The sequence below is a fragment of the Podarcis tiliguerta genome (assembly GCF_965153285.1).
Source record: "Podarcis tiliguerta genome assembly, chromosome: 13".
NCBI lineage: Eukaryota > Metazoa > Chordata > Lepidosauria > Squamata > Lacertidae > Podarcis > Podarcis tiliguerta.
Window position 1 is genome coordinate 18,856,366 of NC_139546.1, and position 25,968 is coordinate 18,882,333.

The following is a 25,968-nucleotide window of genomic DNA, read 5'->3' on the forward strand; positions in this document are numbered from 1 at the left end:
TAGGGTTAATTCTGTGGAAGCTGCTTTCTGTCTACCCAGGGGTGGAAGCAACAGCAGCCAGTTGAGAGACAGAAAGAGAGAGGCGCAAAGCCAAGCCCACACATTCTGTTGTAGCAAAGATGACCTGGATAGCTCAGTTGGTTAGAGCGTGGTGCTGATAGTGCCAAGGTTGCAAGTTTGATCCTTGCATGGGACAAAATGCATATTTCTGTCAGTTTGCATTTCTTAGCACAGAAAGTGTTGATCTGATGTGTAGAGATCTTTCCTATTCTACTTAATTCAGGAAGGTTCTGGAAGCTTCTCTGTGTGAAAGAAGCAAGCAGAAGGTTCATGAAGTTTGGGCATGAAGTTTGGGCAAGCAGAAGGTTCATGAAGTTTCAGAGAAGCTGAGTACAGCGGTACCTCAGGTTAAGTACTTAATTCGTTCCGGAGGTCCGTTCTTAAACTGAAACTGTTCTTAACCTGAAGCACCACTTTAGCTAATGGGGCCTCCTGCTGCCGCCGCGCCGCCGGAGCCCGATTTCTGTTCTTATCCTGAAGCAGAGTTCTTAACCTGAAGCACTATTTCTGGGTTAGCAGAGTCTGTAACCTGAAGCGTATGTATCCTGAAGCGTATGTAACCCGAGGTACCACTGTACAGCAGGCTTAAACTGGCTCTCTTATCCAGGGGTCAGCCAACATTTTCAGCAGGGGGCTGGTCCACTGTCCCTCAGATCTTTGGGGGGGGGGGGCAGACTATATTTTGAAAAAAAGAAGGAGGAACGAATGCCTATGCCCCACAAATAACCCAGAGATGCATTTTAAATAAAAGCACATATTCTACTCATGTAAAAACACCAGGCAGGCCCCACAATTAACCCAGAGATGCATTTTAAATAAAAGCACACGTTCTACTCATGTAAAAACACGTTGATTCCCAGGCCGTCCATGGGCCGGACTTAGAAGGCGATTGGGCTGGATCCGGCCCCCATGCCTTAGTTTGCCTACCCATGTTCATTTCTATATCTCTCAAGGTCACACTGAATATAATAGTAAGCCCAGAAGGAGTCTGGGTTTCACTTTCTCTTTCTGTCTCTCTTCCTTCTGGTGTGGTGGTCTGTGTGCTTAGTGTTAAGGTTTCGACTTCTTATAAGTTATTGGAAGGTTAAGATGAGCCTGCTACAACTGGATTTCTTATGGACTGTGCCAATCCTGAATGTATTGGATTTGTGACCATAATGCTCATATGCCTTCAGTAGCGGCAAAGCTCTGCTGGAGGGAATACAGTTGCCTCTGGTCTATATTTTGGAGTGGGAATTCTGCAATGTGTTTAAGTTGTTACTCTGCTAACTATACACTGGAATCGACTCTGGATCAATATTGAGTGGAATTCCATGACAATTCCTGCAATGGCAAAGGGTTGGACCAGTGGTGGGCTTGCACCTGGAGGGAGGGGCTAGTGTCCCGGGGGCGCGTCGAGCATCCCGGGGGGTGATGTCACCCCCCCTCAGGGATGACACCCAGGGCGAGCCACACCGACTGCACCCAACTTGCTCCGCCTCTGGGTTGGACTCAATGATCCTCAGGGTCCCTTCCAACTCTACAATTCGGTGATTCTATGTCAGCTCCTGCCAACCTAGCAGTTCGAAAGCACGTCAAAGTGCAAGTAGATAAATAGGTACCACTCGGGCGGAAAGGTAAATGGCATGCTTAGTCATGCTGGCCACATGACCTGGAAGCTGTACGCCGGCTCCCTCGGCCAATAAAGCGAGATGAGCGCCACAACCCCAGAGTTGGTCACTACTGGACCTAATGGTAAGGGGTCCCTTTACCTTTACCTTTACCTTTACGTCAGCTTTGGGCGTCGATAAATGCTGGAACTTGAACGTAGAAGCTTCTGAATGCAAAACAGATGCAAAACCGCTGAGCAATGCTTCTTCATCTAGGCTTTGTGCAAGGAAAGAGCTCTGCATAACCTGGAAGCTTTGTGAATGTTCTGAGTGGCGTTTGTGTAGGGAAAGATGCCATCATGCCTGTTTTGGTTAAACTGAAATAAAAATCCGCTTTCCCCTCATTTCTTTGCATTCATGGAGCTGGAAGGGATCCTGAGGAATAATTATTGTTATTTAGGGAAGTTTTTAATGACTGATGTTTTAATGTATTTTTAATCTTTTGTTGGCAGCCGCCCAGAGTGGCTGGGGAAACCCAGCTAGATGGGTGGGGCAGAAATAACAAATTATTATTATAGAAATAATAAATTATTATTAAAATATTATTATCTAGTCCCATGGTTCCCAACGTGGGGCACATGCCTCACAGGGTAGCAATTTGATTTTTAAGGAGGGCAATTTGGAAGCTTGTTTAGACCAAGCCAATGGCCTTTTAGGCTTTCTCCACGTGAATAGGAGTTCACTTTTTGAATACTAAGAATTACAGTGGTGCCTCGCAAGACGAAAAGAATCCGTTCCGCGAGTCTCTTCGTCTAGCGGTTTTTTCGTCTTGCGAAGCAACCCTATTAGCGGATTAGCGCTATTAGCAGTTTAGCGGCTATTAGCGGCTATTAAAGGCTTAAGGGATTAGCGGATTAGCTGCTAAACGGCTATTAGCAGCTTAGTGCCTTAGAAAAAGGGGGTGGGGAGCAGAAAAAAATCGCAGCAACTCGCAAGACATTTTCGTCTTGCAAAGCAAGCCCATAGGAAATTCGTCCTGCGAAGCGCATTGAAAAACGGAAAACCCTTTCATCTAGCGGGTTTTCCGTCTTGCGAGGCATTCGTCTTGCGGGGCACCACTGTATATGTCACCAGCCGGGGGGGGGGTGCAGTGCATCAGGAATTTAGAGATGCTTAGGTGGGGTATGGCCAAAAGAAGGCTGGGAACCACTGATCTCGTCCAACCCCCTACAATGGAGGAATATGCAGCTGGACCGAACCTGCAACCTTGGCATCATCAGACCATGCTCCAAGCAACTGAGCTATCCAAATACCTTTTCTAACTCGTTGGCTGAACAGCTTCTAATCTCAGAGCTAACATGGAGAATAGGGGTCCAAGCCCCTGGTTAGGGTGTGCTAATGCATATCTATCTACACTTCCTGTTTGAAATTGGGTTGACCCCAACCCCTCATCCCCGGCATCTCCCCACACATCTATGATTGAACATGGTTAATATGTACCTATGGCACTTCTTTTGTCACTAAGTGCTGCTTACTGGTGGCTGCTAAATGTCTTCACAAATGCTGCTACCCACCAGCTGCCCGTAGAGCTATTGCAGGTGGCACATTCCTATCTTGGTAACAGACTCTGACAACTCAGCCCTCTTTAAGTTATCGGGAGTGTGTGTTGACAGCGACAAAGAAGTGGTAATTCATAGTTTCTGGTTGTGGGAAAAGGGGGGGGGGATTTCTGCGCTTTAGGGAAATGTACAATTTCGGGTTGATCTTTCCAAATGTGCCCCTGGACATTTCGGAAATGGTATTTGGCTTCTTTGGAACCATGCTTTGAATCCTCTTGTCAACTTAACACAAAACAAAGACTGCCCATTTCACAGAATCACAGAACTGTAGAGTTGGAAGGGACCCTAAGGATCATCTAGTCCAACCCCCTGCAATGCAGGAATATGCAGCTGGTCCATACAGGGATCGAACCTGCAACCTTGGTGTTATCAGTACCATGGTCTAACCAACTGAGCTATCCAGGCTCATCCCTCTGTCGGATGGGGGAAGGAGTAGATTCAAAAGCATTTGAAAGCATTGGTGGTGGGTGGCGCTGTGGTCTAAACCACTGAGCCTCTTGGGTTTGTCGATCAGAAGATTGGCGGTTCCAATCCCTGCAGTGAAGTGAACGCCCACCTGCTGCCAGCCTAGCAGTTTGAAAGCAGGCCAGTGTAAGCAGATAAATAGGTACTGCTGCGGCAGGATGGTAAACGGCGTTTCCGTGCACTCTGGTTTCCGACACGGTGCCCCGTTGTGCCAGTAGTGGTTTAGTAGCAGTTTAGTCATGCTGGCCACATGACCTGGAAAACTGTCAGTGGAAAAACGCCAGTTCCCTCGGCCTGAAAGCGAGACGAGCGCCACAACCCCATAGTCGCCTTTGACTGGACTTAACTGTCTAGGGGTCCTTTAAGGTAAAGGTCCAGTCGTGGCCGACTCTGGGGTTGCTTCCGTTTTTGAACGTTTTTCGGAACCCGAACATGTGACATGGCTTCCGCTGAGTGCAAGAAGCTCTTGCAACTGATGGGAAGCCAAGCCTCGGTTTCCGAACGTTTTGGAAGCCGAACGGGCTTCCAGAACGGATTTCCTTCGAGAACCGAGGTTGCAACTGTCATACAATCTAAGCTGCCCCCTCAGGCTTGAGAATCCCGAAACTCCTGTCAAGGGCCGGCAGAGACTCCAGCTGAGGCAAAAACCCCTCATGAGGAGAGGGAACTGCTGGCTCACTTCTCCCTCTCCATCTGCTGTCTCTGCCCTGTCCCTTCATAACTCACAGGGACAATTAGCCACTATAGTGGGGGGTGGGGTGGGGTGGGATACACAAGAAGAACGGCCGTCCGTCTCTGGGAGAGCCTCACAATTCTCAGCAGTTAGTGCCTGGCGTTTGCGTGTGGCTATTTCTGTCACAACGTTTTCAACAGCCTCTCAAACGTTCGCCCCACAGCGGTCAGTCATCTTCAGAGGCCTCTCTGCCTGCTCTGTGGACTGACAGGCAAGAGCGGAAGCCCAGCTATATCCTGTATTAATGAATTTATCATCTGGGGGATGAAGCAGATGTTTGTGGCTGTCTGCCAAGACCCACGAATGCTGCTTGTTTGTTTGTTTGCGCTCTGTTTGTGCATGTGGACAAAGGCACAGAGGCTGCAGTCTGGTTTTTCCTTCCCTCTCAGGGAATGCAAATATGAGGGGGAATTCCCCCCCCCACACAGCAAATGAAGTAGGATTGGTGATCCAGTCAGTAAATTGATCAACAAAAGCGTCCGTCGTTAATGAAATGTTCTCCTCAATTAGCGAGTGGGCCTGGAAATGTAGGGCACACTACTGACTAGGCTGTGCCAAATACCTCCCCCTTTGGTTAAATTTTATGAAGGGAAATGGCTTTCCCCCCTTCGCGTTTGTATTCCGATGAAGCAAGATTCTTTATTTATTTAGGGCATTTGTCTAAGATAAAAAGGCCCCCCAAGCAGCTGAAAACAGACCCTATTTTCCAGGGACAGATTCAGATTTACAAAAGCTTCCCTGGGTTCTGATTTGATCCCGGAATGTCCTGCTTTTCCTTAGGACATCCCTATTTTTTCTTTGGAGAAATGTTGGAAAGTATGGAGTTATCCGGAGCCAAGGAGATAAGTAACTATACAACCATTAGAAGACATCTGAAGGCAGCCATGTATAGGGGAGGTTTTTTTAAAAAAAGTTTAATGTTTTATTATGTTTGTATATACAGTGGTACCTCTGATTGCATACTTAATTCTTTCTGGAGGTCCGTTCTTAACCTGAAACTGTTCTTAACCTGAAGCACCACTTTAGCTAATGGGGCCTCCCGCTGCCACCACTGCACAATTTCTGTTCTCATCCTGAAGCAAAGTTCTTAACCCAAGCTAATATTTCTGGGTTAGCGGAGTCTGTAACCTGAAACGTATGTACCTCTGGTTAAGAACTTAATTCATTCCGGAGGTCCATTCTTAACCTGAAACTGTTCTTAACCCGAAGCACCACTTTACCTAATGGGGCCTCCTGTTGCCGCACGATTTCTGTTCTCATCCTGAGGTAAAGTTCTTAACCCGAGGTACTACTTATGGGTTAGCAGAGTCTGTAACCTGAAGCGTCTGTAACCTGAAGCGTTTGTAACCCGAGGTACCACTGTATGCCAGAAGCGTCTGGGGTATCCAAGTGAGATTGATGGGGCAGGAATAGTAAAATTATTATTATTATGGGATAGGACGTCCCTATTTTCATCGGAGAAATGTTGGAGGCTATGGTGGGAAGGTAGGTTACATTTTGTGGCTTGCCTCAGGTGCCAGAATGTCTTGGGCTCGCCCTGATCATACCGGTTTTGTTATGATTTCTGTCCCCACCCCAATAAAAAATGAAATAACATCCCTGATTGCAATACCTAATTGCACATTCAAATGTATCCCTATTGTGTTTTATGACTTCCTTGATATTGTATGTGGGCTGGAACTGGTCTGCGACCGAAATAATAAATTCATTCATCCCTGTTGTTTCTCTACACAGCAATGCAGCAGGTCTTGGACAACCTCAGTGACCTCCCGAACTCTATGGGAGCCGGAGACCTGGACCTCATCTTTCTCCGTGGCCTCATGGAGAGTCCAATAGTAAGATCATTGGCTAAGGTACAGTTACACAGGGTAGTTGGGAGAGGGGAAGTTTGCTGCAACAGATCCTGCTTCTCCAGTTCCACCCACTTCCGCTGCATCCCTTACTCCTTCTTAATCTTGCCGTTAACGCTTTTGCCAACTAGATTAGCTGACAACCTATTCTCTGCTCGCTTTATTTCCCCTTTACCTGGATACACGATCCGGCCTTCACACTGCGCACACATAATACAAATGCACACACACACACACACACACACACAGACAGACACAAATGCACACACATATATGACTTCTTCCATGTTTTTTAGCCGAATGGGTCCTATGTGGTGTGACAGAATGGATGATGGTATCTAGCCAAGTGCAAGGTGGTTCTTTGAGATTCAGGAGGAATACAAAATAGAAGTGGGTGAGAAGATTAAAGATTCCATTCTAAACTGGTTACGACACGTCCAGATAAATGAATGATTTAAAAATGTTAAGAAGAAAAGGATTTGCTCACGAAATCTCAAATTTCCAAAGAGAAATAATAGAATGTGATATTAAAGTAAACGGCCTCGGTCCAGTATACCTGAAGGAGCGTCTCCACCACCATCGTTCAGCCCAGACACTGAGGTCCAGCTCCAAGGGCCTTCTGGCGGTTCCCTCACTGCGAGAAGCCAAGTTACAGGGAAGCAGGTAGAGGGCCTTCTCGGTGGTGGTGCCTGCCCTGTGGAACACCCTCGCACCAGATGTCAAGGAAATAAACAACTATCTGGCTTTTAGAAGACATCTGAAGGCAGCCCTGTTTAGGGAAGCTTTTAATGTTTAACAGACCACTGTATTTTAATATTTTGTTGGGCTATAATGTAACTTAAACAGAAAACTATCTTTAGAAAGACTTTTCCTCCAAAAGCATTTTATTTAAAAATCCAATTTAAAAAAATAATAATCTGATTTATTTATTTTTTAAATCTTATTTTTTTAAAAAAATCATTGATTTTTATCCACCCTGTTGGGGACCATCCCCCCTGCCCAGCCTATTTACTATTTCTATTACAGACAACTTCATTTTAGCCATAGTTCATCACAGCACAGCTCCAGCTTTGGATTATACAGGACACAGGCCTGAGACATATGAACTGCCTGTATGCAGGCTCAAGATTTCTTTCTTTCTTTCTTTCTTTCATGCTCCAGGAGAGAGCTGGTGGTCAGAATCTGCAGAAATATAAAACTCTGGCAATTTTGGGACAAGACATTTTAAGTTTAAAAGTGCCATTTTAAGCAGGAAAAACTTCCTCCTCAAAATTCAACCACTTTAAGCTGCGAGTGTCTCTCAGGGTAGTTTTTCAAATAACAAATCTCTTAAGTTGTCCAGCTGTCTAACGCTGTCAAGTACTAACTACCATTGCATGCTATCCTTCATGTGGGCTGGTATTTTTGTTTGTTTTAAAAGCCATTGCATATCAACTGGGGACTTTTGCCTGATTCCCAGCTGCTAAGTAGTTTTGTGTATTATTTACTCTCCTCTGCTTGTTCATATTCTTTGTTTTTGTTGATGTTTATTGATCAGACATATTGATTTTGCTGCAAGCTGCGTCAAGCTGAGGCAGAAAGGCCCGGTTATAAATGGGTTTTTCATTTAGTGTTTTTATAAGAAAAAATGTTACAAACAAGGTGTAACACAGTTAGGATTAACTGCGGGGTGGGGGCAATGTTAGTCTTACTCAAGAATAGACCCATTATAGCTAATGGGCATGACTAACAAAATTCATATTTTAATTTGTCTACTCTGTGTAGGACTTACCATATTTTTGTGTGTGTAAGATGCCCCCATGTATAAGACGACCTCTATTTTTTTGAGCCCAAAATTAAGAAATAATTAATTGCAACATTCTGTGTATAAGACGACCCCCAATTTTAAACTTAAAAAAATTGGGTGGAAATATAGTCTTATCCCCAAAAAATACAGTAATTGAATAGAGCCCAAACATGTTTACCCCCAGTTTAATAATAATAATAATAATAATAATAATAATAATAATAATAATAATAATAATTTTATTTATATCCCGCCCTCCCCAGCCGAAGCCGGGCTCAGGGCGGCTAACAACAATAAAACAGTACAAAAGTACAACACAAACAACACTCTAAAATCATTCATTATAAAATTAATTCAAATCAAGCCACTGGCAACCATTGGGCCAGAGCTCCGCGAAGATTGCCAAAGGAGGGAGTCAGGCTGTGCCCTGGCCAAAGGCCTGGTGGAACAGCTCTGTCTTGCAGGCCCTGCGGAAAGATGTCAAGTCCCGCAGCGCCCTAGTCTCTTAGAATCATAGAATCATAGAATCATAGAGTTGGAAGAGACCACAAGGGTCATCGAGTCCAACCCCCTGCCAAGCAGGAAACACCATCAGAGCACTCCTGACATATGGTTGTCAAGCCTCTGCTTAAAGACCTCCAAAGAAGGAGACTCCACCACACTCCTTGGCAGCAAATTCCACTGTCGAACAGCTCTTACTGTCAGGAAGTTCTTCCTAATGTTTAGGTGGAATCTTCTTTCTTGTAGTTTGTATCCATTGCTCCGTGTCCGCTTCTCTGGAGCAGCAGAAAACAACCTTTCTCCCTCCTCTATGTGACATCCTTTTATATATTTGAACATGGCTATCATATCACCCCTTAACCTCCTCTTCTCCAGGCTAAACATGCCCAGCTCCCTTAGCCGATCCTCATAAGGCATCGTTTCCAGGCCTTTGACCATTTTGGTTGCCCTCCTCTGTACACGTTCTAGTTTGTCAATGTCCTTCTTGAACTGTGGTGCCCAGAACTGGACACAGTACTCCAGGTGAGGTCTGACCAGAGCAGAATACAGTGGCACTATAACTTCCCTTGATCTAGATGCTATACTCCTATTGATGCAGCCCAGAATTGCATTGGCTTTTTTAGCTGCCGCGTCACACTGTTGGCTCATGTTAAGTTTGTGGTCAACCAAGACTCCTAGATCCTTTTCACATGTACTGCTCTCAAGCCAGGTGTCACCCATCTTGTATTTGTGCCTCTCATTTTTTTTGCCCAAGTGCAATACTTTACATTTCTCCCTGTTAAAATTCATCTTGTTTGTTTTGGCCCAGTTCTCTAATCTGTCAAGGTCGTTTTGAAGTGTGATCCTGTCTTCTGGGGTGTTAGCCACCCCTCCCAGTTTGGTGTCATCTGCAAATTTGATCAGGATGCCCTTGAGTCCATCATCCAAGTCGTTGATAAAGATGTTGAATAAGACCGGGCCCAAGACAGAACCCTGTGGCACCCCACTAGTCACTCTTCTCCAGGATGAAGAGGAACCATTGATGAGCACCCTTTGGGTCCGGTCAGTCAGCCAGTTACAAATCCACTGAGTGGTAGCATAGTCAAGACCGCATTTTACCAGCTTCTTTACAAGAATATCATGGGGCACCTTGTCAAATGCCTTGCTGAAATCAAGGTAGACTACATCCACTGCGTTCCCTTCATCTACCAGGCTTGTAATTCTGTCAAAAAATGAGATCAGGTTAGTCTGACATGACTTATTTTTCAGAAATCCATGCTGACTATTGGTGATCACAGCATTCCTTTCTAGGTGCTCACAGATTGTTTGCTTAATGATCTGCTCCAGAATCTTCCCTGGTATTGATGTTAGACTGACTGGGCGGTAATTATTTGGGTCCTCTCTTTTCCCCTTTTTGAAAATAGGGACAACATTTGCCCTCCTCCAGTCTGCCGGGACTTCGCCTGTTCTCCAGGAATTCTCAAAGATGACTGCCAGTGGTTCTGAGATCACATCTGCCAGTTCTTTTAATACTCTTGGATGCAGTTCATCTGGCCCTGGAGACTTGAATACATCTAAACTAGCCAAGTATTCTTGTACTATCTCCTTAGTTATTCTGGGCTGTGTTTCCTCTGCTGAATCATTTCCTCCAAATTCTTCAGGTCGGGCATTGTTTTCTTTATCGGAGAAGACTGAGGCAAAGAAGGCATTGAGGAGTTCAGCCCTTTCTGTGTCCCCTGTTTGCATTTCACCATCTTCTCCTCTGAGTGACCCCACTGTTTCTTTGTTCTTCCTTTTGCTACGAACATACCCATAGAAGCCTTTTTTGTTGCTTTTAACCTCTCTAGCAAGCCTGAGTTCATTCTGTGCTTTAGCTTTTCTGACTTTGTGTCTACACGTGCTGGCTATTTGTTTGAATTCCTCTTTGGTGGTTTCCCCCCTTTTCCATTTTTTGTACACATCCTTTTTTAATCTTAACTCAGTTAAAAGTTCTTTAGATAGCCACCCTGGCTTCTTTAGGCACCTTCCATGTTTCCGTCTCATTGGTATTGCCTGAAGTTGTGCTTTTACTATCTCCCTCTTAACAAACTCCCAGCCATCATGAACTCCCTTTCCTTTTAATATTACTGTCCATGGGATCTCACCCAGCACTTCCCTAAGTTTTATGAAGTCGGCTTTCTTAAAGTCAAGAAATTGAGTCCTAGTATGCTTGGCTGCTCCTTTCCGTTGTATAGTAAACTTCAGAAGAGCATGATCACTTGCACCTAATGATCCTTCCACTTCTACCCCATTAACCAGGTCATCGACATTGGTTAGGACCAGATCTAAAATGGCTGTTCCTCTTGTTGCTTCTCCCACTTTCTGGACAATGAAGTTGTCTGCAAGGCCAGTGAGGAATCTGTTTGACCTTATGCTCTTGGCTGAGTTTGACATCCAACAAATATCTGGGTAATTGAAGTCCCCCATTACTACTATCTCCCTTCCTTTTGCATGCTTGGCCATCTGTTCCAGGAAGGCATCATCTATGTCCTCCGTTTGGCTTGGGGATCTATAGTAAACTCCCACAATGAGGTCACTATTATTCTTCTCTCCCTTAATTTTGACCCAAATGCTCTCACTTTGGCTTTGAGGTTCTAAATCTTGGATCTCTTCACAGGTATACACATCCCTGACATATAACGCCACTCCTCCTCCTTTCTTGTCTGGTCTGTTTCTCTGAAATAGATTGTATCCCTCCATTTTTACATTCCAATCGTGGGACTTATCCCACCAGGTTTCAGTGATGCCTATTATGTCATATTTAGTTTGCTGTACCAAGAGCTCAAGCTCATCTTGTTTATTTCCCATGCTTTGTGCATTAGTGTACAGACATTGAAGTCCATTAGTCATTCCCCCGTGTCTCTTATTTAAGGATTTTTTCCTCCCACCACTAGGTCTGCTTGCTGTTTGCTCCATTTGGTCTATGACATTTGGATGATCATCTTCATCAATTAATAGACTCCTACCTTCAGGAGCACTGTCTCCCTCCCCCACATTAGTCAGTTTAAAGCCCTCCTGATGAGGTTTCTTAGTTTTTTGGCAAAAACATTCCTCCCAACCGTTGTGAGGTGCAGCCCATCGCTTGCCAGAAGTCCATCCTCAAGAAACTGCAGTCCGTGATCTAAGAATCCAAACCGTTCCTGTTTACACCATTTGCGAAGCCAGCTGTTTACTTCCACTATTTTCCTCTCTCTCCCTGGGCCACGTCGTTCAACTGGGAGGACAGATGAGATGACAATTTGTGCATTTAATTGCTTCAATTTCCTGCCCAGAGCCTCGTAGTCTCTTTTGATCTTCTGGAGGCTATTGCTTGCAGTGTCATTGGTTCCCACATGAACCAAGAGGAAGGGGTATTTGTCAGTGGGTTTTATGATTCCTTGCAGTCGTTCAGTTACATCTTGGATCTTAGCCCCGGGGAGACAGACACACACACCAGATCGGAGCCACAGCCGAAAAAGTCCTGGCTCTAGGTGAGGCCAGCCTAACCTCTCTGTGGCCTGTGACCTTCAAGATGTTTTTATTTGAAGACCGTAAGTTTCTCTGTGGGACATACCAGGAGAGGCAGTCCCGTAGGTACGAGGGTCCTAGGCCGTATAGGGCTTTAAAGGTTTAAACCAGCACCTTAAACCTGATCTTGTACTCCACCGGGAGCCAGTGCAGCTGGTATAGCACCGGGTGAATGTGATCTCGCAGCGAAGATCCCGTAAGGAGTCTCGCCGCGGCATTCTGCACCCGCTGGAGTTTCTGGGTCAGTCTCAAGGGCAGCCTCACGTAGAGCGAGTTACAATAATCCAGTCTGGAGGTGACCGTCGCGTGGATCACAGTGCCTAGGTCAGGGTGAGAGAGGTAAGGAGCCAACTGCTTAGCTTGGCGGAGATGGAAAAATGCCGCCTTTGTTGTAGCTGCAATCTGCGCCTTCATGGAAAGGGAGGTGTCGAAGATTACACCCAAACTCTTAACGGACGGTGCTGGCACTAATTGCGCCCCCGCAAGAGATGGGAGTTGCCCCCCCCAATCCCATATCGAATGAGGTTTCAACTCTTGTTTAGCATAGGGTGGGATACTATCCCCCAATTCTATTATTCCAAAAATGTATTATACAAAAATGTATAAATAAAACCCACATTTCAAGAAATTTGCTTTCTTGAACGTTTATTCCAGCTTTTGCTTGGTGTGCCAGTTTAAATACCAATGCTGATTCCCATTTTTTTTTCTTAACTACTCTGGGATGGAAAGTGGGTTTTTATTTTTCTAGTATAAAATGTTTTCATTTACATTTTTTCTTATTTAAAATATTTACAGATCACCCTTCAGTGGATCTTCCCCAAAAGAGGACAATAACCATCTTATTAGTAGATATAATCAGCCATCATCTGAGTGTGGTTTTTGGTTTGAAGCTCAATAATACAATTTGTGTACTTGCTATCTGTCCTGCCTGCACTATCAAACACAATTGCTAGCATCAACCAATAACTTATTGTCAAAACCTGTCAGGCATCAAACAACAAAATTCAGTGTAGCTGGATGTCAAAAGCAGCCATCAAATATTCAGCCACTTAGAGAATAGCGGGAGAGTATTTGAGAAAAGCATTCACTAGTTAGAATTTGGAGGGGATAATTTTGTCTCAGCACACATTGCTGTGCAGAGAACTCCTGTTCAGGCTTCCAGTCAGCGATGGGCTTTTCCAGAATAATTCATTCCATCCTCCCTGTGCATGGTTTTCCATTTTCTTTCCTGAACATTCAGGCAGTATTCTTCACCTACTGAGCATGCTAATTCCTCCCCATTGGGCTGTTTTGGGTACTTCTGAAAATCTTGGGAGTCCCCACACACCATTGATCCATCCCTCTTCTGCTTGGATCACATTGTTTTGGCTGCACAAGAATGCACACTTGAAGAATGAGTTCCCTGTTACAATATTGGATACCATGGAAATAGCCTGATGAACCTGCAAGGGCCTATATATCCATAATGGGAACGGGTGGCGCTGTGGTCTAAACCATTGAGCCTCTTGGGCTTGCCAATCGGAAGGTCGGCGGTTCAAATCCCCGCGACGGAATGAGCTCCTGTTGCTCTGTCCCAGCTCCTGCCAACCTTGCAGTTCGAAAGCACATCAGTGCAAGTACAGTGGTAGCTCAGGTTACAGACGCTTCAGGTTACAGAGGCAGTTCCCCTAGAGGCAGGCAGAGGAAGATGGGGTGTGTGAGAAATGCTCACAGTTGCGGGTGCACACACACTCTCAGAGACATTAATCCCTGGCCACCTTTCTGTTGTTTACCTCTGCTTATCTTTCTTCTGGCAGCTAATTGTCCCTCATTCTCTCCACTGCAGCCACTAGGGAAAATTGGCCATTAAAATGAAAGATAATATAAGCAAACAACCCAGGAAGAGTAGACAGCCAACAGCGCCTGCTCTCAAGTGTGTGCAGTCGTTATTGTCATGGAATTCTACTCAATATTGATCCAGAGCAGAACTCCAACGTATAGTTAGCAGAGTAAAAACTTAACAGACCAGAGGCAGAGCTTTACTGCTGCTGAAGGCAAATGAGAACAATGGTCACAAATCCAATACATTCAGGATTGGCACCGTCTGTATGAAATCCAGTTCCGAGACAATACCTACAAAAGATGACTGGCTACACAAATTAAGCGAATTTCTAGAAATGGCAAGCTAACTGCAAATATAAAAATGCAGTCAAATCAAAAACTTAGACAAGAATGGCAATGTTTTGAAGAATATATGGATAAACACTGGTCAAAAAAGAATGTGCTGATATGTTTAGATTAAAGGAGTAAAGTGGAACAGAAACCATTAATAAGTCATGTCATAACAAGATCAAAATATAAAACTTAAAATATTATACGAAATTCAAAATAAATGGTAGTCGAGGTGTGGTGGAGGGAAGCGGTGGGGTGTGGTGATGGGTAGTCACGGGGTGGGAATGACTTTTGTTTGTGTAAATAGTAATTTATTTTTGTCTTATCTATGTATTTCCTTTTCTCTCTTTTTTGTTTTGTTTTATTATTCCCCCCATACCAATAAATTAAATAAAATTAAAACAGAAATTAAAATTAAAAAAGAAATCCAGTTGCAGTAGACTTAATTTAAACTTACAATAACTTATAAGAAGTCTAAACCTTAACACTCAGCATACTATGTACAGAACACCACACCAGAAGGAAGAGAGACAGAAAGAGAAAGTGAAACCCTGGCTCCTTCTGGCCTTTTATTTTAGTCAGCATGACCTTGGCAGAAAGAGATAACAGAACCAGTTTTAACCAGCTTCTCTGAAGGAATAACCCAAACTTAACAAACCTTCTGCTTGCTTCTTTCACACAGAGAAGCTTCCAGAACCCTCTTGAATGAATTAGAATAGGAAATATCTCTACACATCAGATCAATGCTTTCTGCACTAAGACATGCAAAGAGGGAAGAACAGAGGCAGAATTATGTACGCTCTGCCGACAGGTGTGGAGACCCGAAAACAGACCCCCGTGCGAAATGGTTGCTGCCTAGATCATTAATACACTACCCTCCATCCGAAGATTGCAGGGCAAACCTGTTTCTGGCTTCGGAATTTGTAGTCATTTGGAGCCAGGTTGCTTTTGAAATGGGGGATGCATGAGCAGGATCTGAAACATACATTTTATTTCAACCAAGTTCAGATAATAACGAAATTTAATTTATTTATAATCAAGTAACAATAACTGAAATAGTAATTGAAAATGAAATGGGCAGCATCTCTCTATCTGAAATCCTGAATTCATTTCTAACCAATTCGGCTGTAACACATAGTCTTTCAATGCTCTTGATTTCTCGCTTTTCAAATCTTAATTTCAGTCCTTCGCATTTCCACTTCAGTTTAATTTTTTAAAAACGTCCTCTTTAAAATTCACCAGCATTTAAAATACACATTTTTTTAATGTAATATACCCATTTCTGTAAAACATATTTGTCTTCATTTGTATGCTTTAACAGTTAATATGCATTTTTACGCACATTTTACCTCAGTTGAATGCATTTTTGTACACATTACTCGGCTGGAGAATGGCAAAATTCAGAGAATCTTGAAGGATTGTTGCGTTTCCGTTTACATGCAGTTTCAGGAAACTGCACATTAGGTAGATCTGCCTTTTGATGTGAATCGAATCAAATTTCTCTCTCTCCTCTCCTGCCACATCCCTACCCCAAACAGCCTTTCTCCTTGAGGGGGGAAAAGATACAGGGACCACATATCTTCTAGCCGCAGGCTGAAAAAAGAGCTTGGGGAATGATTTTGAGCAGGGAAATGGCAGGAAGGATAAGGGTTAAGCGGACCCTCCCTCATGCTGTACCTCTGATCCCAATCACTGTATCCCCCTTTAATAATAATAATAATAATAATAATAATAATAATAATAATAATTTATTATTTATACCCTGCCCATCTGGCTGGGTTTCCCCAGCCACTCTGGGCAACTCCCAACAGAATAATAATAGTAATAATAATAATAATAATAATTAATAATAAAGTGATTAAAACATCAAACATTAAAAACTTCCCTAAACAGGGCTGCTTTCAGATACTGTAAGAAAACTGTACATCTCCTGTTTCTCCTTTAGTTGGGCCCTGAGCTGTCTGCAGAAACCTAGCGAAACTTGTATGTTAATGTTTCCTGGATTGAGGGCCCAAATGCATTCTCCCTTCTCACCTAATCCCCTGTCAAATAGTGGAGTCTGGGAAAGTTCCTCTCGAGAGGGCTAGAAACAGGATTTTTTGTCCTATTTTTCAGCTAAAGCTATCCAGAAACATCCCACCTCGCTATTTTCCAATGCTAGCCCTGGATTCCAGAACTGGCTCATATTCAGCTCTCCTTCCCACCCCCCTCCTGATGACTTCAGGCAGGCAGCGCTAAGCTTCTGCTTGAGAGCCTTCTTATTTTTAGTTCCTTCTCTTTTGTGTCTGCCTCCCTTTGGACAGCCTTTCTCGAGGCTCCTCCAGAGCCAGCGATTCATCCCTTTTGTAGCAAAGACCTGCTTGATTTTTGACTGCGCTCCCTGTCAAAGGCTGGGAGAGGCTCTGATCTTTCTGGGGATGCTGCTCTGAGCAAGTGGGCTGTGTGTTTGTGTGAGAGCGGCATGTGTGAGTAATTCTTCCAATCCCCTTTCCTTTACACAGTTCACAACACACACCCTCTCTCTCTCCCCCCCCCAACCTTACCCTTTTGGCTCTGGAAAGTGCTGATGAGTTTTCCCAAACTCCGCAGGCACCCATATTTAAAATTTGGAGAGCTCTATCAACCACACACCACATGCTTTTGGTTTAACTTGGGGGACAGGGCCGTGGGTTTTTCAGGCATCCACAGAAACATAACCCTGTAGGTCTCCAGCATCCACAGTGTCGGAAGGACAAAGGGTTCACAGGGCTTTGTTGGTTTGTTGGTTTATTTACATGTGCCTCTCTAATCCACCCCCCTCCTTCGCCCTTTTGCCACCCGCCCACTGTGCAGGCTCACGAGCGACTGGAGGAGACAAAGCTGGAAGCCGTGAGGGACAACAATCTGGAGCTGGTCCAGGAGATACTCAAAGACATCACTCGCATCGCTCAGCAAGACAGCACGGCCGCCGAACTGGCTCGCATTCTCCAGGAGCCTCACTTCCAGGTAGGAAGGAGCTGTCTCTCAAGATCCGGGGAAATGGCGCAACTTACCAGAAGACTAAGAAATCAAGATAACAAAACTTTTTAGAAAAGAATGGAAATGGTTTCTTGAATATTTGCAGATAAATTGTAAACCAAAACACGAGCAGGATCATTGTAATAACCTGCAGTTTTATAAGAGCGTGTATTTACAGTAGGCAATTAAAAGAGCAAGTTAAATGAATTTGGATATGCAGAAGATCTTAAAAAAATAAATTTTAGGAACCGCAGGAAAAGGGGGAAGGAAGTCAAATTTTGAAATGTTAGATTGATTGTAAAACTAATGAATTTGAAAAGTATAAATAAAAAAATTAAAATCAACAACAACAACAACTTCCCGATACAAGGCTGCCTTCAGATGTCTTCTAAAAGTTGTGAAGCTTTTTATCTGAAGGGAGCCTCACTTTCAGGTGAGAGGCAGCTGTCTCTCAAGAGAGTGAGGAAAAAGGTGTCACTTCCAGACCTGAACTGTGATCGTTGATGCCGCATGGACCCTGGAGCTTGGGGCTCGTTGGAAGTGGCCCTGGAAGGAGGACAGACAATTCACGAAGGGCTCGTTTCTCATAAGGAGGTGTCAGCAGGAATCCCAGCGCATAGCAGCTTGGTCTGTGTGTGAAACACACAGAGAGAAAAGTGTCGGGAGAAGTGCCCTTTCGCACAAAGAACCACAGGGCCAGGATATTAATAAGGGACATCTGTGGATTTGCCCTATTTGGCAGCAGGAGTTGGGGGGAGGGTTCCGACTTGGCGATGGATAAAGCTTTCTGCTTCATGCCAGGCTGAGGGGCGAGGCGCCTTTGCTCAACAACATGCAACAGCAAGATTTATTTTTTTTCCGTGTGTATAAGAAAGAGATGGTTTATGTCCTCTTTTTTTGCAGAGACACCTGAGGCGTCTGGCTTAATGCTGTTGGTTTATTTGCTTGCTTCCTTGTTGCATTTGCATCAGGTCTTTCTTCTGTATTGGCTGTGTGGCAACACACCAGGAGTTCCCAGGTGTTTTCCCACTTAGGATCTGACCAGATGAATACCTGCTTAGCTTCAGCAAATTTCCTGGATCGTGTAACTTCAGACTGTTGATGTATATACACAAAGTGTAGATTCTCTGTGCTAGTGTTGCCTCTCTGTGTCTGTGTCTAAGGTGGCATGAGGGAGTAGTTTAAAAGCTCACAAGGATTTGCCTGTCTTGTTTTAACTGGTAGGTTTATGCATCATCATCATCATCATCATCATTTATTTATACCTGCCCATCTGGCTGGGTTTCCCCAGCCACTCTGAGTGGCTCCCAACAGAATATTAAAAACACAATAAAACATCAAACATTAAGAACTTCCCTAAAGAGGGCTGCCTTCAGTTTTCACAGGAAACTGAAGTAGAAGCTTATTAACAGTGAAAGCTTCATTTATTGCCCACCCCAGTTAAAAGCTTAAGACAATAGTTAAACAATATTTAAACAGCCATGGCCCAGTATACCTGAAGGAGCATCTCCACCCCTATCGTTCAGCCCAGACACTGAGGTCCAGCTCTGAGGGCTTTCTGGCGGTTCCCTCACTGCGAGAAGTGAGGTTGCAGGGAACCAGGCAGAGGGCCTTCTCGGTAGTGGCGCCCGCCCTGTGGAACGCCCTCCCATCAGATGTCAGGGAAATAAACAACTTTCTGACTTTTAGAAGACATCTGAAGGCAGCCCTGTTTAGAAGTTTTTAATGTTTGATATTTTAACGTGTTTTAATATTCTGTTGGGAGCTGCTCAGAGTGGCTGGGGAAACCCAGCCAGATGGGCGGGGTACTAATAATAATAATAATAATAATAATAATAATAATTTAATAGTCAGGTATCAGAAGCCAAGTTGTAATACACTTGGAATTCTGCTCTTTAGATTCTGCCCCCCTCCCAATGTCATTCAGATGTTGTGATCTCATCTCCCTCTAAAGAGTTCAAGGTGACACACATGGTATTATCTCTGCAATAATCCTGTGGGCTCAGAGAGAATGAATGACCCACAATTACCCAGTGACTGTCATGGCTAAGTGCGGATTTGAAGCCTGGTCCACTCCCTAGTCCTAGCTTGATAGGCACCTCTACACCTGTTGTACTATATATCTAACCATTTATATATGGCCTAATAGTTCCCCAGGACGCTGTGTGTTTGTGTATGTTCTTGCTGGGCTAAATCTAGTGATTTCGGAAATCACCATGGAATAGATCCTCTTCTGATCAAGAACATACCGTATTTTTCCATCTATAAGACGCCCCCCCCCCTATTTTGGAGGACTCAGATTTAAGAAAATGGAGGGGATGTATCTGTGTATAAGACACCCCTTGATTTTTGACATTCTGGGTACGGCTTGGAAGATTTGCCCCTGCTTCCAGTGTTGTGACTAGGGACTTTAAGGTTTCTGGACACAGGCCCATGGCACAAATTTGCACAAATATGCATATTAGCTGCAGAACGGTTGTAGCTCAGTGGTCGAGCACCTGTTTATGTGCACGCAGAAGGTCCTGGGTTCATTCATGGGCATCTCCCAGTGGGAATGTCTGAATCCCTGGAGAGCTGCTTCCAGTCAGTGTAGCCAGATGGACCAAGGGTTTGACTCAGCATAGGGCAGTTTCTTAGGCTTCCTATATGAAGGGATGCCTCTAGGCAAGCCATTACTGTGCTTTCTGGGGTATCATGAGTGTGCTGTTTGGAGAGAAAGGCCTGGAGATCCAGGACCTAGTGCAAAAGACTTGATCCTCATGATCCCCCGTAACGAGGTCCATTCCCCTCCTTTACGTTTTACTTGATCTGTCTCTGGTCTCAACTGAGGGAGTCTTTCTGTTGCCTCCTCTTTCCCACCCCTGCCGCACTCCTTTCTCAGTCCCTCTTGGAAACCCACGATTCCGTTGCCTCCAAGAGCTACGAGACGCCACCACCCAGTCCAGTCCTGGACCCCATGTTCAACAACCAGCCGGTGCCACCAGATGCCGTGCGCATGGTGGGGATTCGTAAGACTGCTGGGGAACACCTGGTGAGTAGTCTTTTTTCACTGTCATTGGCCTCACCATATTTTAGTTTAAAGGCCAGTGTACTGAGCAGACCTGTAACTAACCAACTAACCAACCAATTAACCAATCAACCAACCAGCCAGCCAGCCAGCCAGCCAACCAACCAACCAACCAACCAGCTAACTAACTAACCAACCAACCAACCAACCAACCAACCAACTAACTAACCAGTGCTGGATTTATGTATAAGCTAAACAAGCTATAGCTTAGGGCCCCACTCTACTGGGGGTCCCCGAAAAAATTAAAGGAAAAAACCTGGATGTACATTTCCAAAATATAAGATAAAAAACAAATGAAATAAAACCTGCATACAACAACAGTGTTTTGTGTTGTGTAGGCTCCTATTTGTTATGTGTAAATGGCTTTAGATACCTATTAGGTCCATAAATTACCATCTAGCATATATTCAACACAAAAAACAGCAACAATTTGTTGTTGACAAAGGACAGCTGGACATATAAAGGGCCCCATTACCTTCAGTAGCTTAGGGCCTCATCAGACCTAAATCTGGCCCTGTAACCAACCAACTAATCAACTAACCAACCAACCTGTCACTTACCATATTTTCACTCTATAAGACGCACCCGACCATAAGACGTACCTAGTTTTTAGAGGAGGAAAACAAGAAAAAAAATATTCTGAATCAAATGTTGTTGAAGAGGCTTTGCAACAATCCCTCTTGCTGTTCTGGCTTCAGCGATAGCTGCATTCACTCCATAAGACGCACACACATTTCCCCTTACTTTTTAGGAGGGAAAAGGTGCGCCTTATAGAGCGAAAAATACGGTGCATAGCAATAGGGTAGCCCAGGTGGAACAGCTGCTTCAGCTTGCCTCATGGTTTGGCTGTACCTGTCTCCATTACCCATAACTGCTTTGCATTGACCCTGCACTCTTGCTGCTTTCTCTTCCCTCAGGGTGTGACGTTCCGGGTGGAGCGCGGCGAGCTTGTCATTGCCCGCATCCTGCACGGTGGCATGATTGACCAGCAGGGGCTGCTGCATGTGGGTGACATCATCAAGGAGGTGAACGGGCAGGAGGTGGGCAGTGACCCACGGGCATTGCAAGAGGTGCTGAAAAACGCCAGCGGAAGCGTCGTACTCAAGATCCTGCCCAGTTACCAGGAGCCACACCCGCCTCGCCAGGTAGGAGGCGCCATCATTTAGTTACTTGTCTCCCCTGTGCTAAATAAGGTCTTGCTAATTGCCCCCCCACCTCCACCCTACCTCTGCCTGGAACAAAGATAAAATGTGATCGTCATCTCTTGACTGAAACAGGCAGGCTTTCCACTTTATTCTTTCATTTCTTACCCCAATCCTTTCTTGCTTCTCTCTTCCTCCACCCTACCTCTGCCTGGAACAAAGATAAAATGTGATCGTCATCTCTTGACTGAAACAGACAGGCTTTCCACTATATTCTTTCATTTCTTTCCCCACTCCTTTCTTGCTTCTCTCTTCCTTTCAGAAAGATTCCCCGTCCTAAAATCATAATGATTACGCTGTCGGCTGATTAAAGAATTCATCAATTATTTATCTGTTTTCTTTTTTTGGATATTATCAGAACATCCGTATTGGTGCCTTTCAGAGCTGCTGGGGGGAAGTCTATGGTAACGTCCCAAAGCTCTTTTTCCGAAAAGGAAAGGCCGTCCGTAGTATTTTCTTTTGCATTCCCTGTGGCAGGAGGAGCACACTGAGAACTAAAATAGCCCATGAAAACAAACAAGTTATGTGCTCTTAACTTGCAGGGCCACCAATTTAAATTTGGCCACCACCACCTGTTAATCAACAAAACGTTGAGTCAGTACCGATTAAACCTTTGAAAGCTCAAAGTGATTTTAAAAGCCCCCCTGTTTTTGGTAGCTGCATGTTTGGCATACACAGATAATTATTTAGGTCATTAGAAATTGTTGGATAAGAAGACTCTGTAAGTGCTGAGCATGGAGACTTTCTTGGCATTTGCAAGTGTTGCTCAGATGCTCTCGTGTTCATAGCAGACGCCTACAAGAGAGCCACGAAGGACCTTTTATGGTCCTCCAGCAATATCTGCAGCCTTATAGCGTGAATTCCCCCCATCCGTGTGACTGTTTTGAACGCTGTGATGCTGTTAACTACAGTGGTACCTCGGGTTACAGATGCTTCAGGTTACATACGTTTCAGGTTACAGACTCTGCTAACCCAGAAATAGTATCTCGGGTTAAGAACTTTGCTTCAGGATGAGAACAGAAATCGCGGTGGCGGCAGGAGGCCACATTAGCTAAAGTGGTGCTTCAGGTTAAGAACAGTTTCAGGTTAAGAACAGACCTCCAGAAAGAATTAAGTTCTTAACCCGAGGTACCACTGTACTGTGATTTCTTTTGCTGAAAGATTCAGAACAGTTAAAAGAAAGTACTTCTTCATGCAGCACATATGAAGTAGTGATGGCCATCAACTTGGATGGATGGCTTTGAAAGAGGATTAGACAAAAAACATGGAGGAGAGGGCTATCGATGGCTACTAGCGGATGGCGCTGTGGTCTAAACCACTGAGCGTCTTGGGCTTGCCAGTCAGAAGGTCAGCGGTTCGAATCCCCAAGACGGGGTGAGCTCCCATTGCTCTGTCCCAGCTCCTGACAACCTAGCAGTTCCAAAGCACACCAGTGCAAGTAGATAAATAGGTACCACTGTGGCGGGAAGGTAAATTGTGTTTCCTTGCACTCTGGCTTCTGTCACTGTGTCCTGTTGTGCAGATGTGGTTTAGTCATGCTGGCCACATGACCTGGAAAGCTGTCTGTAGACAGACACCGGCTCCCTTGGCCTGAAAGTGAGATGGACTACTGCAATGCACTCTACGTGGGGCTACCTTTGAAGGTGACCCGGAAACTGCAATTAATCCAGAATGCAGCAGCTAGACTGGTGACTGGGAGTGGCCACCGGGACCACATAGCACCGGTCCTGAGAGATATCCATTGGCTCCCAGTACGTTTCTAAGCACAATTCAAAGTGTTGGTGCTGACCTTTAAAGCCCTAAACTGCCTCGGTTCTTTATACCTGAAGGAGCGTCTCCACCCCCATCATTCAGCCCAGACACTCAGATCCAGCACCGAGGGCCTTCTGGTGGTTCCCTCATTGCAAGAAGTGAGGTTACAGGGAACCAGGCAGAGGGCCTTCTTGGTAGTGGTGCCCGCCCTGTGGAACTCCCTCCCATCAGATGTCAGGGAAATAAGCAGCTATTTTAGAGTGCCTGGCATGCTCTGGTCCATGGGGTCTTGAAGAGTCGGACACGACTAAACAGCAACAACTATCTTTAAAAGACATCTGAAGGCAGCCCTGTTTAGGCAAGTTTTTATTGTTTAATGCTGTATTGTTTTTAACACTCGATTGGGAGCCGTCCAGAGTGGTTGGGAAAACTTGGCCAAATGGGCGGGGTATAGATAATAAATTATTATTATTATTATTATGAGTGCTGCAACCCCATAGTCGCCTTTGACTGGACTTAACCATCCAGGGGTCCTTTACCTTTTACCTTTTTACTAGCCACAATGGCTATGCTGTGCCGCCACAGTGGGAGGCCACCATGTTTCCGAATACCAGTTGCTGGAAACTGCAGGAGGGAAGAGTGGCGTTCTTGTGCTTGCATCCTGCTTGCTGATTTCCCACAGGCATCTGGTTGGCCATGGTGAGAACAGGATGCTGGACCAGATGGGCCTGATCCTGCAGGCTCTTCTTTATGTTCTTACACTAACCTCCACAAGCTGCCCAGCTTTCTGTTTGCAGCTGTTGCCAGTGATTTCCTCCTTTTGTTTTATGTAATACTGTATTGGGAAAGTTGGCCAAACTTTCTATATGCTGTATCTAAAATGAGCCGTCGTGAGGCGGGTCATCTGGGGAACAACCATCAGTCTCAACCGAGGATGGGTAATAGATTCTGACAGGCAGGCAACAGAGTGGAATGAAATTCAGCACCTTGGTCAGCGCACTTTGGAGTCAGAGACAAGATTTTGCATTTGCAAGCAGTGCTCGCTCAGCAAACTGAAGTCTTGCCCCAGAACCAGTCTGAAGCCTAATGACAACTGATATAGTCTTGTTTTTTAGTCAGGGGTGCAAAAATCCAAGGTTTCACCTCCCTGGAGGAACTCCGTTTTCAACCAAAGGGGCCACAGGCTGCAGTGTCTCTTGTCTCCCTCGAACTTGCACGCTTTATCATCATTTTTTAATTTGTATACCGTCTTTCTATCCTGCAATACTCAAGGTGGTTTACAAGCTGAAGAAACAGAAAATGTACATCTTATAACAATCTAATGCAATACAAAAATGTGATGATAAAACTTTAAAATAGGCAACCTACGTCAAAAAAGTAACAGTCAATCGTATTACATAATAATAACAACATAAAAAAGTTAAACAGTTACAATAAATAATTTCTAAACTATAATCAGTAAAACAACGGCAAGCCACAGTACATAAAATAGGTAAAGGGACCCCTGACCATTAGGTCCAGTCGTGGCCAACTCTGGGGTTGTAGCGCTCATCTTGCTTTATTGGCCGAGGGAGCCAGCGTACAGCTTCCGGGTCATGTGGCCAGCATGACTAAGCCGCTTCTGGCAAACCAGGGCAGCACACGGAAACGCCGTTTACCTTCCCGCTGGAGTGGTACCTATTTATCTACTTGCACTTTGACGTGCTTTTGAACTGCTAGGTTGGCAGGAGCAGGGACCGAGCAACGTGACTCACCCCGTCACGGGGATTCGAACCGCTGACCTTCTGATCAGCAAGTCCTAGGTTCTGTGGTTTAACCCACAGCGCCACCCGTGTCCCAATAGTACATAAAATAATACAATACAAATTGAGAAGCAGAGACTAGAAGGTGGGGCAAGGCAGGTGGAAGGAGGCCTTGCCTGATGGAGTCTTTCCCCTCGCAGTTCTTCCTCCAGGAACAGCTCCCTTATGAGGACTCCTAGGGTCAGAGGGTGGGGCAAGGTAGGTGGAAAGAGGCCTTGCCTGATGGAGTCTCTCCCCTCACAGTCATGGAAGGCCGGGTGTCCAGAGGGAGTTTTTTTTGGAGAAGAGCTGTTAGTGTCACAGGATATAGGCAAGGAAACCTTAGGAGCAGGAAACCACATCGCAGATTTCTCCTCCTGGAAGTACATGCAGTGGCGTAGCGTGGGTTGTCAGCACCCGGGGCAAGGCAAGTAATTTGTGCCCCCTAACCCGTGGATTTGCGCCCCCTAACCCATGGATTTGCGCCCCCTAACCCTAACCCCCAGATGTTGCGCCCGGTGTGGCCGGCCCACCCTGCACCCCCCATGCTACGCCACTGAGTACATGCCAAAGTATTTGACACTCTGGCTGCTTCCTGAGATTGTCAAAGGGGAGGATCGCTCCATCTTCCATGACTCTTGGTGCATAAACCATTTCTTGTGTGTCCTGAGTTATGACAGATGGCCTTGCTCAGAGACTCCTGCTGTCAATCTCACAACGGACGCAGGGGGAGATTTCTTCATAACCAATGCATTGTTGTGTTTGCATCTCAGATTTTCAGCTCGCCTGAGGTGGTGTGCAGATTCCAACTTAAAATAAAATAAAATATGTGAATCTAAGGAACCCTATAGAAACCATCCCCATTCCAGCCACAGTTGGGGACATAGCTC

The 25,968-nt window shown here is 45.0% G+C and overlaps 1 protein-coding gene and 1 long non-coding RNA gene across 3 annotated transcripts in view; one reads left to right on the plus strand and one right to left on the minus strand.

The window, feature by feature from the left end:
- LOC310661854 overlaps positions 1 to 25,968 on the minus strand; it is a 292,087-nt gene that overhangs the window by 223,172 nt on the left and 42,947 nt on the right. The window lies entirely within an intron of this gene.
- Positions 1 to 25,968, plus strand: part of MPP2 (MAGUK p55 scaffold protein 2) — a 65,810-nt gene that overhangs the window by 22,441 nt on the left and 17,401 nt on the right. Inside the window, exons 3-6 of one of the 2 annotated variants that reach the window (XM_083408372.1) lie at positions 6,201 to 6,301; positions 17,112 to 17,264; positions 20,158 to 20,307; positions 21,261 to 21,488. In XM_083408372.1, the coding sequence (XP_083264498.1) occupies positions 6,201 to 6,301; positions 17,112 to 17,264; positions 20,158 to 20,307; positions 21,261 to 21,488 (632 nt within the window). Of the gene's footprint in view, positions 1 to 6,200; positions 6,320 to 17,111; positions 17,265 to 20,157; positions 20,308 to 21,260; positions 21,489 to 25,968 lie in introns of both variants that reach the window. The other variant, XM_083408371.1, reaches the window with a different exon arrangement.